The following is a 15066-nucleotide window of genomic DNA, read 5'->3' on the forward strand; positions in this document are numbered from 1 at the left end:
GCCCAGGGATAGTGATTGCCTACTTGGAAATTTCTATTTGCTGTTTCTGTTTCTATTCCTGTTTTGTATTGGGTAGTTCCTTGCAACACAGGACCTACTGGGCATGGGACTCTTTTTAACAGCTGCCTTTTGTGATTGAGCAGTGGCAAGAGTGTTATGGTCCTCATTAGCTTAAGGCTTATTCACACTGCAGGTGTTTTTTTTTTTTAACATCTTTATTGGAGTATAATTGCTTTACAGTGGTGTGTTAGTTTCTGCTTTATAACAAAGTGAAGCAGTTATACATATGTTCCCATATCTCTTGCGTCTCCCTCCCTCCCACCCTCCCTATCCCACCCCTCTAGGTGATCACAGTGTACAGAGCTGATCTCCCTGTGCTATGCGGCTGCTTCTCACTAGCTATCTATTTTACGTTTGTTAGTGTATATATGTCCATGCCACTCTCTCACTTTGTCACTGCAGGTGTTTTTTAAATGTCCACCATGTAGTCCTATCCAAAGCAATGGAGATAATATGTGAAAAGAGCAACAAAGTCCCTACCCTCCTAGAACTTACATTCTTGTGAGGGAGGAGGAATAAACACATAAAATAATTTTAGACAGTCATTAGCAGACGAAAATAAAAGTGTGTTATAGAGAATGCTTGGGCATGGGGAAATCGTTTAGCAGGTGAGAGATGTCAAGAAAAGTCTCTTTAAGAAGATGACATTTGAGCTTAGATCAGATGATAAGGAGTTATATTAGTTTTCTACTGCTGCCGTAACAAATTACTACAGTGCCTTAAAACCACAAATTTGTTATCTTATAGATTTTGTGCTCAGAAGTCCAAAGTGGGACTTACTGGGTTAAAAGGTAGGTGTTGGTATAGCTGCATTCCTTCTAGAGGCTCTAGAGAAGAATCAGTTTCCTGGCCTTTTCCGAATTTTAGGGGCTACCCACATTCCTTAACTCGTATTCCCTTATCTTCATCTTCAAAAGTAGCAACATCTCACATTGGATCTCACTGACTCTTCTGCCCTGTTCTCTGCCTGCCTTCTGCCTGCCCCTTCTACTTAGAAGGACACTTGTGATTACATCGGGCCTACCTGGATAATCCAGGATTATCTCCCCACCTCAAAGTCAGCTGTTTAGCAACCTTAGTTCCATTTTATTGCTCCATGCTGTGAAACCTAACATACTGTTTCTGGGAATTAGGATGTGAACATATTGGAGGTGAGAGGTGGGGGCAGGGGCGACCAGGGGGAGATATGGGGGAAAATATTCCAAAGACGGAATAGCGAGAGTAAAGGCCTCCATGTACTAAGCAAGCCTTGTCCTCTGGGAGTGTTTCCAGTCTCTCACTTTCTATATCTCTGATGCAAATACACTGGATCGGAAGCCAGGCAGTGAGTTAACCTTAAGTTTTGCTGTTTAACTGTTTTGAGCTCACTATCTGGTATATGGACATCTCCAGTGTCCTGTACGTTTCACAGGATCTCCAGCCACGGAATATCTACCTACTGCCTATCACAAATGCCTAATATATTACCTTTAGGGATTCCTTTAAACTCTTATTAATCAAGAATCTTCTAGTAAAATGGAAAAATAATATGGTAGATAATCATTGCTAAACTTAGTCCTCAATGTCTAACCAAAGGTCAATGGAGATGGCCTAGGATGGATATTGGCGTTGCAGCTGGAGCACAGTGATGCCGAGGCATTAGGAGTGGAGTGATATTACCTACTGGTTATCTGAGGTCACCCCTGCCTGCCTTCCCCAACATCAATCAGCTTGCATTGTCTGGCTGGCCACAGCTGTTACGCAGTATGGCACTCAGTTCAAGAGTGGCCCCTTTCCATTATTTATTTTCAAAAACGATTAATTTCCATTTCAAAAATATCCTCCCATTCACTTAAGGTAAGGAGCATTTCCCTTTGGCATTCTGCCCCTGCCTACGTTAGCGGAGGAGGGCTGTAGCCTTGACAGCAGCCTGACTCACTAACGGCACTGATGAGATGCCTCATCTCCACCTCCACTGCCCCTTGGGGACAGTGTGTGTGGGAGGTCCTCACGACTCAGTAAAAGTCTCTCAGAACACAGTTCCTTCCCTGTCATCATTTTCATCATTTATCATGTTCTCTCAGCGCTCAGCAAAGAGAAGTAGCTCTCTTTGTTCCCCCTTCCATGCATTTGCTCCTAGGGTGATAGAAAACAACCAATATTATGTTTGTCTGTGGACTTTATCAGGACAGGGATGTTTGGTAGAACAGGAAATGAAGTATTTCGCTGTTTCATGGTAGAGAGCCCATCTTCAGTATGCAGGGCTGAATGGGTGCCTGGAGAAATGTGAAAACCCTGTACATGGCTCTGATATTTCTGTGTGCAGACAGGTAATGGTTTCAACAGGGAGTCTGTGCTCCAGTGAGAGCCTCTTTCTTGGGCTTTGGGAACCTCCCTCCAGGATGCATTCTGAGGGCTCCCTGCCCTTCCTGGATGGCTGCTCCCCTGGCCTGAGCCCTGGGTGCTCTCCCAACCCCCCAACCCAGCACACAGTGATGCAATCAGCACAAGGTATCTCCTTGGCACATTTCATTATGTGCACTCACAGTGGCACTTCATCAGAATGGAAGGGAGTGAGAGTCAAGGAAGTGCCTAGCCGAGCCACATTGGAGCCCGAGGCAAAAGAAAAAAATCAACAATACTGATGTTGGCTCATTAAAAATTTGATATCTTGTTCATCATGGATTTTTTCGCATTAATTTTGAATTTAAAGTGTTACATTAGAATATTATCTTGATTACTAAGCATTTTGGTGTCCCCTTATTTTGCTCCCAAGGTGAATGCCTCACATGCCTCACCAGAGTCCCAGCCCTGGGATGTAGGGTACATAACTGATGATTTTGATGACAAAATGGCATGTAGGAACTGGGTTTGTGCACTTGGATTTTCCTGACGCTCCTAGGAGCCAGGTACTGAGGTGAAGCCGGTGGAGCGTGGCACCTCTGCATGAGATTTGAGGAGCTTTATGAAAGTCTCCCTTTGACCACTACAAAAAAGTCCCCACCTTGCCTGAAGTTCAATCTTTATCATTTAATTTATATGAGTTAAACATTCCCCCAAAGAGGCTAAGTTAGAAAATGTAAACCCTGATGGCAGCAAGGTGATAGAAAGTTCCTAAAACTGCACTTACACGTGAATGTGTTAATTCCAGCATTTTCTTAGAGGCAGGACAGAATGGGAGGCGTGATGACACTGATTTGCTGGAGTTATTGGCATGTTCATGTTGATGGTGGTAGGTATGGGGACTTAAGAAAGGGATACAGAAAGAAAATAGAGGTTTTCAATGAGAAACTTCTTTCCCTTCACAATTTTTCCAAAGGCTGCAGACCGATCACACTTCTCCCAGGAGTCATTCCTGCCGTTTCCTGGGGATGCTCAGCCAACCACCCTCTGCCACTGCCTCTCCTCCAGCACCCTACTGGTCCATCTTCTAATCTTGACATCTTTTGTTTCTTTTCTTGTATTTAAAGAAATTAGAAGTCTAAAGTGGATGAACACTTAGTCACCATCTTGTTGAAGACCCTCTTCCAAACGTGGTATCTGAGACTCAGTGGAAATGTAATTCTCTGTCCAGGGTCACACAAGGCAGCACCAGTGGAACCAGAAGTCTGGGCTCTGGACTTGCCACCTGTTTCTTCAGTCATTCATCACAGAATTATTTTTTTTTTTTTTTTTTTTTTTTTTTTTTTTTTTTTTTTTTTTTTATGCGTTACGCGGGCCTCTCACTGTTGTGGCCTCTCCCGTTGCGGAGGACAGGCTCCGGACGCGCAGGCTCAGCGGCCATGGCTCACGGGCCCAGCCGCTCCGCGGCATGTGGGATCTTCCCAGACCGGGGCACGAACCCGTGTCCCCTGCATCGGCAGGCGGACTCCCAACCACTGCGCCACCAGGGAAGCCCCATCACAGAATTATTGAACACCTACTAGACTAGATGCTGGAGATGTAATGGTGAGCAAAACCAGTCATGGTCCCCACTTTCCTGGGATTTACAGTCTACTGGGGGATGTGTACATAAATAATCACAAATAGATATATCATTACAAATAGTTAAGTTTTCTACCGGTATCAGTGTTATACCATTTTGATGGAAATGTAGAAACCGTGCTACATTTGGGCATCTTTGCCCTTTTCTCTCTTTAAATATTGGATTGGCCAAAAAGTTCACTCGGGTTTTTCTGTAATGTGAAATGCCTGAACGAACTTTTTGGCCAACCCTAAATATAGTTTTAGGTGTTTCCCCTATATGTGTTGCACACCATGTCAGAAGGTGTAATAATTTTTGCTTCAACCATCAATTTTGCCCATTCTGATGTTCTTTTTTTTCCTGAAGTTCCAGACTTTCTTCTTTTGTTTCCTTCTCTGATTAGAGAACTTCCTTAAGCCATTTTTAAAAAATTATTTCTTATTGGAGTATAGTTGCCTTACAATGTTGTGTTGGTTTCTGCTGTACAACCAAGTGAAGCAGCTATACGTATACATATACCTTAAGCCATTTTTAAGAGTAGATTTACTGGCACAGATTTCTTAGTTTTCCTTCAGTTGAGAATGTTTTTATTTCCCCTTTCATTTCTGAAGGATATTATCTCCAGATATGCAATTCACAGTTGACAGTTTTTTCTCTCAATTAAAAAAAAATAGTTAAGTTTTCTGATGTAAAGAAACAGTTTTATAAGCCTGTATAACACAGGAAATGGGATCAGTGTTGGGGGTCAGAAATTGCTGCCTGGGGCACAGAACTAGCTTATATCCAGGGACCTGTCTTCTCCACAGTCATGTTGACTGCAAGGTTTACTGTTCTTCTCAAGCAGCTGGACTTCTGTGGGACTTCGAGCACCAAGTAGGAAGAGAAGGGAAAGTGGATGTGACAAATCCATTCTTTAAGTTGTGAATATCGCTCAGAGAGCCACTTCAGTCCTAATTTGAAGCCTTTTTACTCTTGCTTTGCAAAAGATTTTTTTTTTTTAAACATCTTTATTGGGGTATAATTGCTTTACAATGGTGTGTTAGTTTCTGCTTTATAACAAAGTGAATCAGCTATACATATACATATGTTCCCATATGTCTTCCTGCAAAAGATTTTGATAAACATTCTTATACTGTGCTTCTAAAAAGGGTAACTTTGAAGAAGCAAAGTAAACAGCAGGTTAACTTGAACATGCTCATTAAAGAACATTAAAGTTATTTTAAGAAGATTCTAACTTAATTGTGCAGGGGAAATGTGTGGTGTATTTTTGGAAGATTTGGCTAATTTTTTTTTTTTTTTTAAATCAAGAGTTTGGTTGCCATTTAGTAAACATTGTCAGGGCTTCTCTGGTGGTCCAATGGTTAAGACTCTGTGCTTCCACTGCACGGCGCACGGGTTCGATCCCTGGTTGGGGAACAAAGATCCCACATGCCGTGAGGTGCGGCCAAAATAAATAAACAAACAAAAGCTTATTTAAAAAGCATTGTCAGATATGTTATCACTAAAAGATCTCACAATCAAAAAACTTATAAGGACAAAACATGTCTGTGAAAACTAAGTTAGTTTGAATCCATGATGGGTGTAATACCCTTTGGCAAGGTTGGCTGACAGGGTCCTGATTTGCTACCAGATAAGCCAATGAGACATGAGTTATATTTATTGAACATGGAATCAAATATTAAAAAGATGCACACTAGATAACTACAATGATTTTATTCTGCATTGAGCTTTAGTTTATTTCAAGGAAAAGAGTGTTTTCAATATCAAGAAGCATGCCTATATATGTGTCTTCCATGCTATTTTTTCTGCAAGTTGCTTTCACTGCAAATTAAAGAAGTAGAGTTCAGCTGCTAACATGTATCTACTATAGTTGCCTTCAAGTTATATGGGGAAACTGAGGCTCAGAGAGGGTCTGGCCCATGGTGACATAGTTAGCAGAGGACAAACACAATATTTGAACCCAACTCTATGCTCTGAATCCAGATGTACATAACATTGTAAGGAATACTCCCAAAGGGTAGAGTCTTTGCCTTTCAAACTCAAAAACTAGAATATCACAATTATAACTTCAGAAAACAGTGTTTTAAGTGAAGAGGTTCTATATTTCCTGGCAGATGATCTTAGTGTCACCAGGAGACACTGGAAAAATAAAAATAAACCCAAGTTAGAGGGATTTCAGTTATTGAGACTCTCTGTTCTATATCCAGCCGCTACAGATTTTTTTATGATACATGCCCAGGGAGGGTTAGAGTGTGACCCGCACCCCTGCCATAATACCCAGCCACCAGCCATGCCATTCAAAGTACTAGGGCGGTCACCTTCCTGGAGTCATTTCACTGTTCAGGCCTGCAGGTCCCTGTGGTGGTGGCCAAAGGCTCTGGAGCCCACGTTGGTGGGCATGAAGTTCCTCTTAATCACGCTCCCAGATCTGCTCAGCCAGCCCGCCATCTTATGGGTCACGCAAGTGGCAGTGTCGCACGAACTCTTCTGGGCAGTGATGCTGATTTGTAGGATGGAGAAAATGAGAAGGCCTGTCAGTGAGAGGTTGAGGGCAGATGCTGCCCTATGGGATCATCAGTGGAAAATTACTACTCTGAGAGGCACCAGTGAACCTTAAATGTTTCTGCTAAATACAATCATCACAACAGAAAATCAAAGGGTTTTAGGGAAAATGCCACAATCACTCCCTGTAGACATTTTTAGGGGTGTCAGAAGACCAAAGATGTCTCTGGGTTAATGTTCTTGGAACACAGAACTGTAACAGCCAATCTTTCCTGTGTAAATTAAACACCAACCAAGGCTTATGAGATGAGAGAGAGATTTATGGCACTATACCCAATCTCATTCTTAAGTAGACCCCTTCCTGGTAAGCTGGGGGAAGGGTAAGCCATGTTCTGGGAGGGGTGCAGAGATTTACCTGAAGCCCTCTTCCTCATGCTCCAGCTCACTGGCCTTCATCTGCACATAATACTTCACCATTGCAGCCAGTAGGAGGCGCGATTCCTCCTCAGTGAGTGTAGCAGGTACAAAGCCACTTTCCAAGGCCGGCCTAGGGAAGGGAAGGAAGCCCAACTCATGCTCTGAGCCCCTGCCTACCCCCACACCCCAGGATAAGCAGCCAGCTTTCTTGGTTTCTGGGGCTTCCACTGAGGATGTGGCCAACCCAATTCTCTCTCTCTTTTTAATTTCTTTTTTTAAGGTTTTAAAAATAACATTTATTTCTTAAAGGTTAACATGTGCAGGGCTTCCCTGGTGGCGCAGTGGTTGAGAGTCCGCCTGCCGATGCAGGGGACATGGGTTCGTGCGTGCCCTGGTCCGGGAAGATCCCACATGCCGCGGAGCGGCTAGGCCCGTGAGCCATTGCCGCTGAGCCTGCGCATCCGGAGCCTGTGCTCGGCAACAGGAGAGGCCACAACAGTGAGAAAAAGTTAAAATGTGCATAATAAGAAACCAAAAAACACAAGAAACAAAAAACAAAGTCATCCATCATCACAAGCAGTATACTGATGTGTCCTTCTAGATCTCATTTGTGTATTTACACAACTAAGCATCCATTTTTATGTAACTAAGATCATACAGTTATGTATCATGCTTGTTCACACATCATTTCAAAGTCCCAAAACTATGAGTATTTTGATAACCAAGAATACACTACACCAACTCAATCTGGAAGGAGAAAAATGTAATCCTGCCTTTCTCGGTGACAAAAATTTCAGAAAAGACAAAAATGGCAACAGGCCTCTAGACAAAGATATTGGCAAAGTTATGATTAAAATACTATATTCCCTTAATGTTCAATTTAAAATGAGACATAAAGCAACAGAGTACACAAAGTATAATGCTTCTAAGAGGATTCATTATCCAATCTAAACTATTAAAGTGTTAGCAAGGAGGTATGTTTCCATTGAATTACTTAACAATATATTCCTATAGTACAGCCAAGAGATGCACACACATCAATGGTTATCATCAAAATATAAATATGAACATGTCCACATACATCTCTCCCTTTATACTTCCTTCTGCCCCTCTGCTGCCAACCTAATGAACACGTCCTGACATACATTTCTCAGAGACGGTTTAACAATTCCATGTCCAAGATGCTGCTTTTTCATGAATTATAACAAACATATTTACAAATTGGTTAATTCACTAGCTCTACTTTTTACCATATATTGTCACTTCAGGACATCTAAAAAAGCCTAGATGTTGCAAAATAATGAATGAACCTTGTCTATAATAAACATTGGTACTTTACAAAAATGTACATATAGTCATGAAGAACCTAGGGATAAGACAGGAATAGAGGCGCAGACCTACTGGAGAACGGACTTGAGGATATGGGGAGGGGGAAGGGTGAGTTTTGACAGGGCGAGAGAGAGTCATGGACATATACACACTAACAAACGTAGTAAGGTAGATAGCTGGGGGGAAGCAGCCGCAAGGCACAGGGATATTAGCTCGGGGCTTTGGGACAGCCTGGAGGGGTGGGATGGGGAGAGTGAGAGGGAGGGAGACGCAAGAGGGAAGACACATGGGAGCATATGTATATGTATAGCTGATTCACTTTGTTATAAAGCAGAAACTGACACACCATTGTAAGGCAATTGTACCCCAATAAAGATGTTAAAAAAAATGTACATATAGACCTATGCTTATAACCTAAAATTGTTTTCTATACGGAGATATTAGCCAAGAGCCCTTTCCCTTCACCCTTTCTCTTACCCCTTCTCCAGCATTTCAACGACTAAGTACAAGACTACATGTAGCTCCAAGATGTGGATTAACATAGACACTCCCAGAATATACAGCCCTTCCTAAAAACCAACAAAAGGGCATTTATTAAGGGATTATTTTACTACTCTATTTTTAATATACTTTGGGCATTAGGAGTTTCTTATTCTTTAATACAAAGCAATATTAACTAAAACACACAAATAGAACAAGGGTTAGACAATCTGAACTTGTCTAAAGACTCATGGGCACAGATCCCTTCTCTGCACTTCCTTCCCTGTCCCCTCTTCCCTCCCCGACTACCCAATGAACAGTCAGCCTACTCTCCAAGACTCAAGTTTAACAATTCCACTCCCCAAATATAACCGTTCCTATAAATTAACAGAAAAAAATACGTAAAATGTATTACTTTAACTCTCTACTTTCAACATATGTTGTGCACTTTTACACATCTAGAAAGACTAGATGATTCAAATAAGGATTTAAGTTTGTCCACTATCTATACACATAGTAGCAATGAATAAACTTCACACAAAGGCTTTAATCTCAAAGTGTCTTCTAAACAGGAAAACTCAGGCCTAGAACCCTTCCCCTTTTCATCTCTATCAACCCAGCCCAGTTCTCAATGGACAGGGCATGAGGCATGTATCCATCCAAAAATGCCACTTCACCAGGATTTAGGTTCTGGTGTGACCTAAAATAAGTGGTTTGCTCCAAGTGGATTATATAGACTTGTGAAAGGTGATGGTTAGATTTTCAAGAATTTTATGAGCTTAGTGTAAATACAGCCATTATTAAAAATTAAATGATAATGATTTGAATCTGAAAATGATTTCAGTTTAATGTAATTTGAAAAAAAGTGAGAAATTAGATGAAAACATCACATAGATATAATAACAAACTTATTGGCAAAGTAATTAGCAGATTAGGATGCAATTCATTGACCAAATTATGGTAAAAGTAGTAAACAGGTTTGCTAAAGATAGAAATGTTTGGTAACAATCAACAAAAGCATGCTGTGAGGTTCAATGAGTTACAGTATATGAAATTGACAAGGAGTATCCTGTATCTTATGTGTGTTTGTAAACTGTGTGATACACATGTTTGTATCACAAAAAATTTATGATAAACTTATATACATGTTTACATTCATACATTACCCGCCCATCCATAAGAGCCAGATTCAGCACAGCACAACTTAGAACACAGAATTATAAGATTGGGAGTTGGGAATACTCCTGGCAGGGCTGTCTCACCTGAATGGCGCTGAGTGCAGCACGCCTGCCTGGTACAAGACCAGGATGCTGAGGACCAGGAAGGGGGGGAACTTCCAGAAGACCATGACGACTCTCTGCAAGGGAAGAATAACATCAGCACCTGCAGAATAACAACTTCCATGAGCCCACAGACCCAGGCTCTGCTCCTGCCTATGCCTCTAACTCCCTTGCCTTCTGGTTTCATGCTAGTCATGTCACTCCAATTCACCATCATTTCCTGCTCAGCAAAATGGACTGCTGGAAGATCCAGTAAGGCTGCGGCATGCTTGGTTTAGCAAAGAAACCTAGTGGGACAACTGGGTGAGGAGGTCTTAGTCTATAGCCCCCGCCCCATCACTCCACTCACTCTCACATACAACCTGTTGGCCAGGACTCCTGGAGGACAGAGTCCGAGTACCTGTCACCACAGCTTTTCCCACTGTGCAACCCAGAGCCGTCCTCCTGGTGCCGGGCTTTTGCACATACATGGAGGGGGGAGGGGATTACCGAGGACAAATTTCTGCAGTTGGAATCCCTGAGAAGCTGAAGAACCACATTCTGCTGCTCAGCTGCTCCACACTTTGGTAAAGAGTGCCCTGTAAGAATCAAGCTGGAAGGGTCTCAAATTGGAACCCAGGACTTAAACTGGGAAAAAAGTTCCCAGAACCCGCAACGGGGGCTTGCGTTTAAAGGCTGCCTGCCCCTCAGTCACTGCACCTATTTGCCTCCCGCTTGCGCTGGCCCAGGTTCTGAAGCATTTCCCGCGGTCCGCTAGGCACAAGACGTGATCCGTGAGAGCACCATCTGCACAAAACTGTTCCTGCGTCCAGATCTGCTTGCTGTGCCAGGGGAGCTCCAGCATCCCAAACTGACCTAAGCACGTGTGCTTCGGGAAAGGAAGCTGGAGCCCGCCTCAGCGCGGGGAGAGTGAAGCAGGGAGTGCGTGAACTGAGACCATCCCGTGTTACCTGTGGAAGACGCCTGGGATGCATTGCAGAGTAATGCAGGTTGTGTGAAATGACCTAGACAGAAGTGGACAGAGCCTTTGAGACTGGAAGAGATCAGCTAAGAAAAAGTAATGGAGAGAGAGAAGGAAGAGAGGGGAGAGAGAGAAAAACAGAATCCCAGCTAAGCAGGAATCTCCGGGCTTACCTGGCAGCAGGAACCAGGTGGCTTGGAGCAGAGGAGGGAGCAGGGGCAGTAGCTTTGGCTTCAGGCGATGGCACGGTGGCAGAAGTGGCAGTGACACTCGAGCTGGGCAGTGCGTCTGATGCCTCCCAACACCAGCAGCTGCTCTTATTCCCACTGCTCTGGGTCTGGGGTGGTCCAGGAGCTCTGGGCAACCAATGAGGGGAAGGATCTGAGCCCCAGAAGGATTGTGTCATCACTTGCGTCCAGAACCTGGAGCATCCAGAAGGACCACCCCACTTGTATTTGCATTGAGGTCATTGACGGCGGGGGCGGGAGGGGGACGTGGGGGGGTTGGTGAGGACCAACGAAAAACACAGGAAAAGTGAGTAGGAATTTGAGGACAGTTTGACGTCATGGTTAACTTCACCTGTTCGGTTTCGTGGGTTTTGAACACGCACGTGTCCCACTCCATCCCCAGCTGTGCGATCTTGTCGGGCAGAGTCCAGCATTACAAGGAACCCTAGGTCTCCCCTAGGTCTGACCGCAGACCTCCGTGCGAGTGCAGATTCGAGGGTTAATGCATAACAGAGTTGATGATTCTGTGCCTAAGCAGGGGGTCTGGTTGAGGCAGCTGGAATCACGCACAGGAGGGCAGGGCTTGTGGGTATCAGACACAGAGGATCAAAAACTTTGTCACACTGGAGCTCTGTTGCAGCTGTTTCCTTTCCCAGGTGGAAACATCATGGGCTAGTAACTTCTAGTGCCTCAGTATACTTATCTATGAAATGGGGATCATATTGTCATCTTGAAGGAATGTTATCATTACTAAGTGTGTACCTGTTATCTGCCCAGGTAGGGATCCAGAAGTGCTTACCAGGGAAGTTCATAGGGGATTCTGTGGGATTGCAATCCATCTTCCCAGACAGCACCCTGTGCAGCTGCCTGGAGTCATGCTGGTTGGTCCATCATGTGGGTTAAGGAGGGGCTGGATGCCCTGCTGGGCCTGAGCACGGAAGTGCAAGCTTCCAAGCGGACCTCTAGGCCCACGCCTCCTCCCCCACCATTCATCACCTAAAGTTCAGCCTCCTTCTCGAACCATTTGCCCAGCTGCCCCTTGCTTCCGGCTGCTATTTGCCAAGACGTTCCAGTGACCTGTGATTCCAGCCCTGCACCGATGTCTACCGCAGTTCAGTCCTCTGCTAGAAAGCCCGCCAAGCTTGATGGTGCTGAAGAGTCCAGCGGAGTGCAATCCTCGCTCTCACTTCAGTCATATAGTGCACACACACAAACTCAGTACTTTCTCCAAACATGTGCCCACTCCCAAACCACAGGCACTCACAAAATGACACTGGCGCTCAGTGGCATCCAGGTGATGCGCTCAGTCCCGCCCTAAGTATGCACAGAGCGGCATGATTAGGACCTGCATCCTCGAAACCTGCACCGACTCTCAGTAAGTGTGCTCTGTAAAGCCCAATTACCCAGAAACCTCGACTCTCCTACACCCTGCCCAGCACGTTTCTGTATCTCTCTGTCTGAGCTCCTGCTCTAAGCCTTCCAGGAAGGTCTGAGGTGCTGACCTGCTGTCCTCAGCAGATAGAATACAGAAAACGAAGCTTCTCACTGTCCGCAGTATCGCTGGGTCTGAGCACATAGCGCAAGATCCAAGCAGCCTGTACAGACCCTCCAGCGCGGCAAGCACTGCGGCGGCATCGCGGGGCGGTGGAATAAAACACGGATCCCAGGTAGCTGGTTTTCTTAGGCGGAACCGAAACTAGCCGAAACGAGCCACGAGGTGACCCGAGCCACTGGTCCACGCCCCAGACCTCAGTGTCAAGAAGCTTCAGTGTTTTTGTTCGACACGGCGGCGGCCTCGCGGCACATCTCTTCCCCTTGCAGGTTGGTGGTCTCCGGGCTCAGGACACCTAACTTCCAAGATGCCCTTATTACAATTTTCTGCTTCTTAACCGCAGCGGTGGCACTGATGCAAGCGAATAAAACCTTGGGGCAGGGAACTGGATATCTGAAACTGGCTCTCCACAGGCAGGGCGGTGGGGGATCCGGGGAATGGAATAACCGGTTGGAAGCGCGCAAGTGCGCTTGGGCGCGGAGCCGGGAAAGGCAAGATGTGCAAGGGAAGGATTCAGGATGGCGGATCGCGGGTTCAGTGCATCTTGGAGTCTCGAGGCAGAAATCGGGGGCTGAGACCCAGACCGTGGTTAGGGAACTCAGCAACAAGACTAAATTGGCGAACGCGGCAAAGCAGATACTGTGCGGCATGTAAATTGGGCTCTGCCACTTAAGACTGTTGTAGGCGAGGCATTAAAACTCAGGTGCAAAACGCTTCTGCCGACATGACTTCCAAGACCTGAGGTTTCTGACGTATCAATCTTCTGAAATCATTTGTAAGTACGTGTGTACATGGATTGCCTTTTCCTTTTAAAAAAAAAAAAATACTTATTCATTCATTTGGTGGTGCCGGGTCTTAGCTGCGGCAGGGGAGATCTTTGTTGCCGCGAGCGCACCGTCACTGCGGTCTGCGGAATCTGTAGTTGTGGCCTGCGGGAGGTATGCGGGATCTATGCGGGATCTATTTCCCTGACCAGGGATCGAACCACGGTCCCCTGAATTGGTAGCTCGGAGTCAAGCACTGGACCACCAGGGAAGTCCCGCCTTTTCCTGGGGAAGTCCTGCCTCTTCCTATTGAGAGAACCATGGCTTTCACCAGTGGAATGGTGATGATAAAATGGTTAAGAAACGACTATTTTAGAAGCCGAATTTGTAACCATATCATTTTGTGAGCTCATAACTCCACCCCTGGCTGTCACGTGTGCCATCAACCTTCAAAGCCTACATTCATTCCCCCTCTGAAATCTTTGGTGGCTACGAAGGGCTAGCAGTGTGAAGCAGGACACAGGGTCTGTACCCAGAGGGTGCTAACGTAGCCTCCTGCAATTTCAGCTTTTCCTGAAAAGTCAGTCTCTCAAGATAGGGAGGGATTGTCATGAACTCATCCATCAAGTACTCTGAATTTCTCATGAGTCCTGGTGCTGAGCTGGGGGCAAGGTTTTAAAAAAAAATCTTTGGGGCTTCCCTGGTGGCGCAGAGGTTGAGAGTCCGCCTGCCGATGCAGGGAACGTGGGTTCGTGCCCCGGTCTGGGAAGATCCCACATGCCACGGAGCGGCTGGGCCCGTGAGCCATGGCCGCTGAGCCTGTGCGTCCGGAGCCTGTACTCCCCAACGGAAGAGGCCACAACAGTGAGAGGCCCGCGTACCGCAAAAACAAACAAACAAACTTTAGCACTTAGCAGCATGTGTTGCATACCAGGTGGCACTCACCCAATGTTTATTAAACAAAGCAAATTAATTTACTGTGGAAGATTTACCAGCCAGTCTCACGGCTCTTAGAGACATAGGACTCTAATCTAATCCCAACCAGCAGAGAATCCGGACCTAGCTAGGTAGTGCAGCTTTTCAATTGGATTTCAAAATTGTGAGCTCAAACGTTTGAGACACTCTTCTCATTTCATTTGACATGCAGAGTTGGTTTCCCCATGGAAGTTTCCAGCAAAAAGACAGGGAAAGGAAGGTTAACCCTAGGGTTCTTTCGGAAGTCTAGAGTCTCCTAGTATGAGGCACAAAACTATTCTCCTCTGAGCCCATCCCTGATTTACCAAGTGAACTCAAAGTTTAGACCTTACCATGTGCACATTGCTTATGTTGCATCCAGCCGTACCTGAGACTTCTTTTAACTCAAGCACTAAATGGAAATCGATCTTGAGAAAGTCAAGGAAAATACTGATTTAAAAATAGTTACCTGATTATTTGGCACTTGATTGTACAGTTTTATTTCATAACTTTTAAACCTGAAAACCAGGTTTAAAAGTTTAAAAGGTTTAAAAGGGGGAAACAATCTAGTTTGGAGAAAACATTTTTTACAACATC

At 45.0% G+C, this 15066-nt stretch overlaps 1 protein-coding gene across 1 annotated transcript; it reads right to left on the reverse strand.

Annotated features, from left to right (window-relative positions):
• Nucleotides 1–6343: 6343 nt before the first annotated feature.
• Nucleotides 6344–10079, reverse strand: LOC136126808 (calcitonin receptor-stimulating peptide 2-like). Its single transcript, XM_065882260.1, has 3 exons — nucleotides 9994–10079; nucleotides 6921–7052; nucleotides 6344–6503 (listed from the first exon to the last, which is right to left on the reverse strand). Exons 1-3 carry the CDS (start codon nucleotides 10077–10079, stop codon nucleotides 6344–6346), a joined length of 378 nt encoding a protein of 125 aa, XP_065738332.1.
• Nucleotides 10080–15066: the final 4987 nt, after the last annotated feature.

This window comes from Phocoena phocoena, chromosome 8 (assembly GCF_963924675.1).
Source record: "Phocoena phocoena chromosome 8, mPhoPho1.1, whole genome shotgun sequence".
Lineage (NCBI taxonomy): Eukaryota > Metazoa > Chordata > Mammalia > Artiodactyla > Phocoenidae > Phocoena > Phocoena phocoena.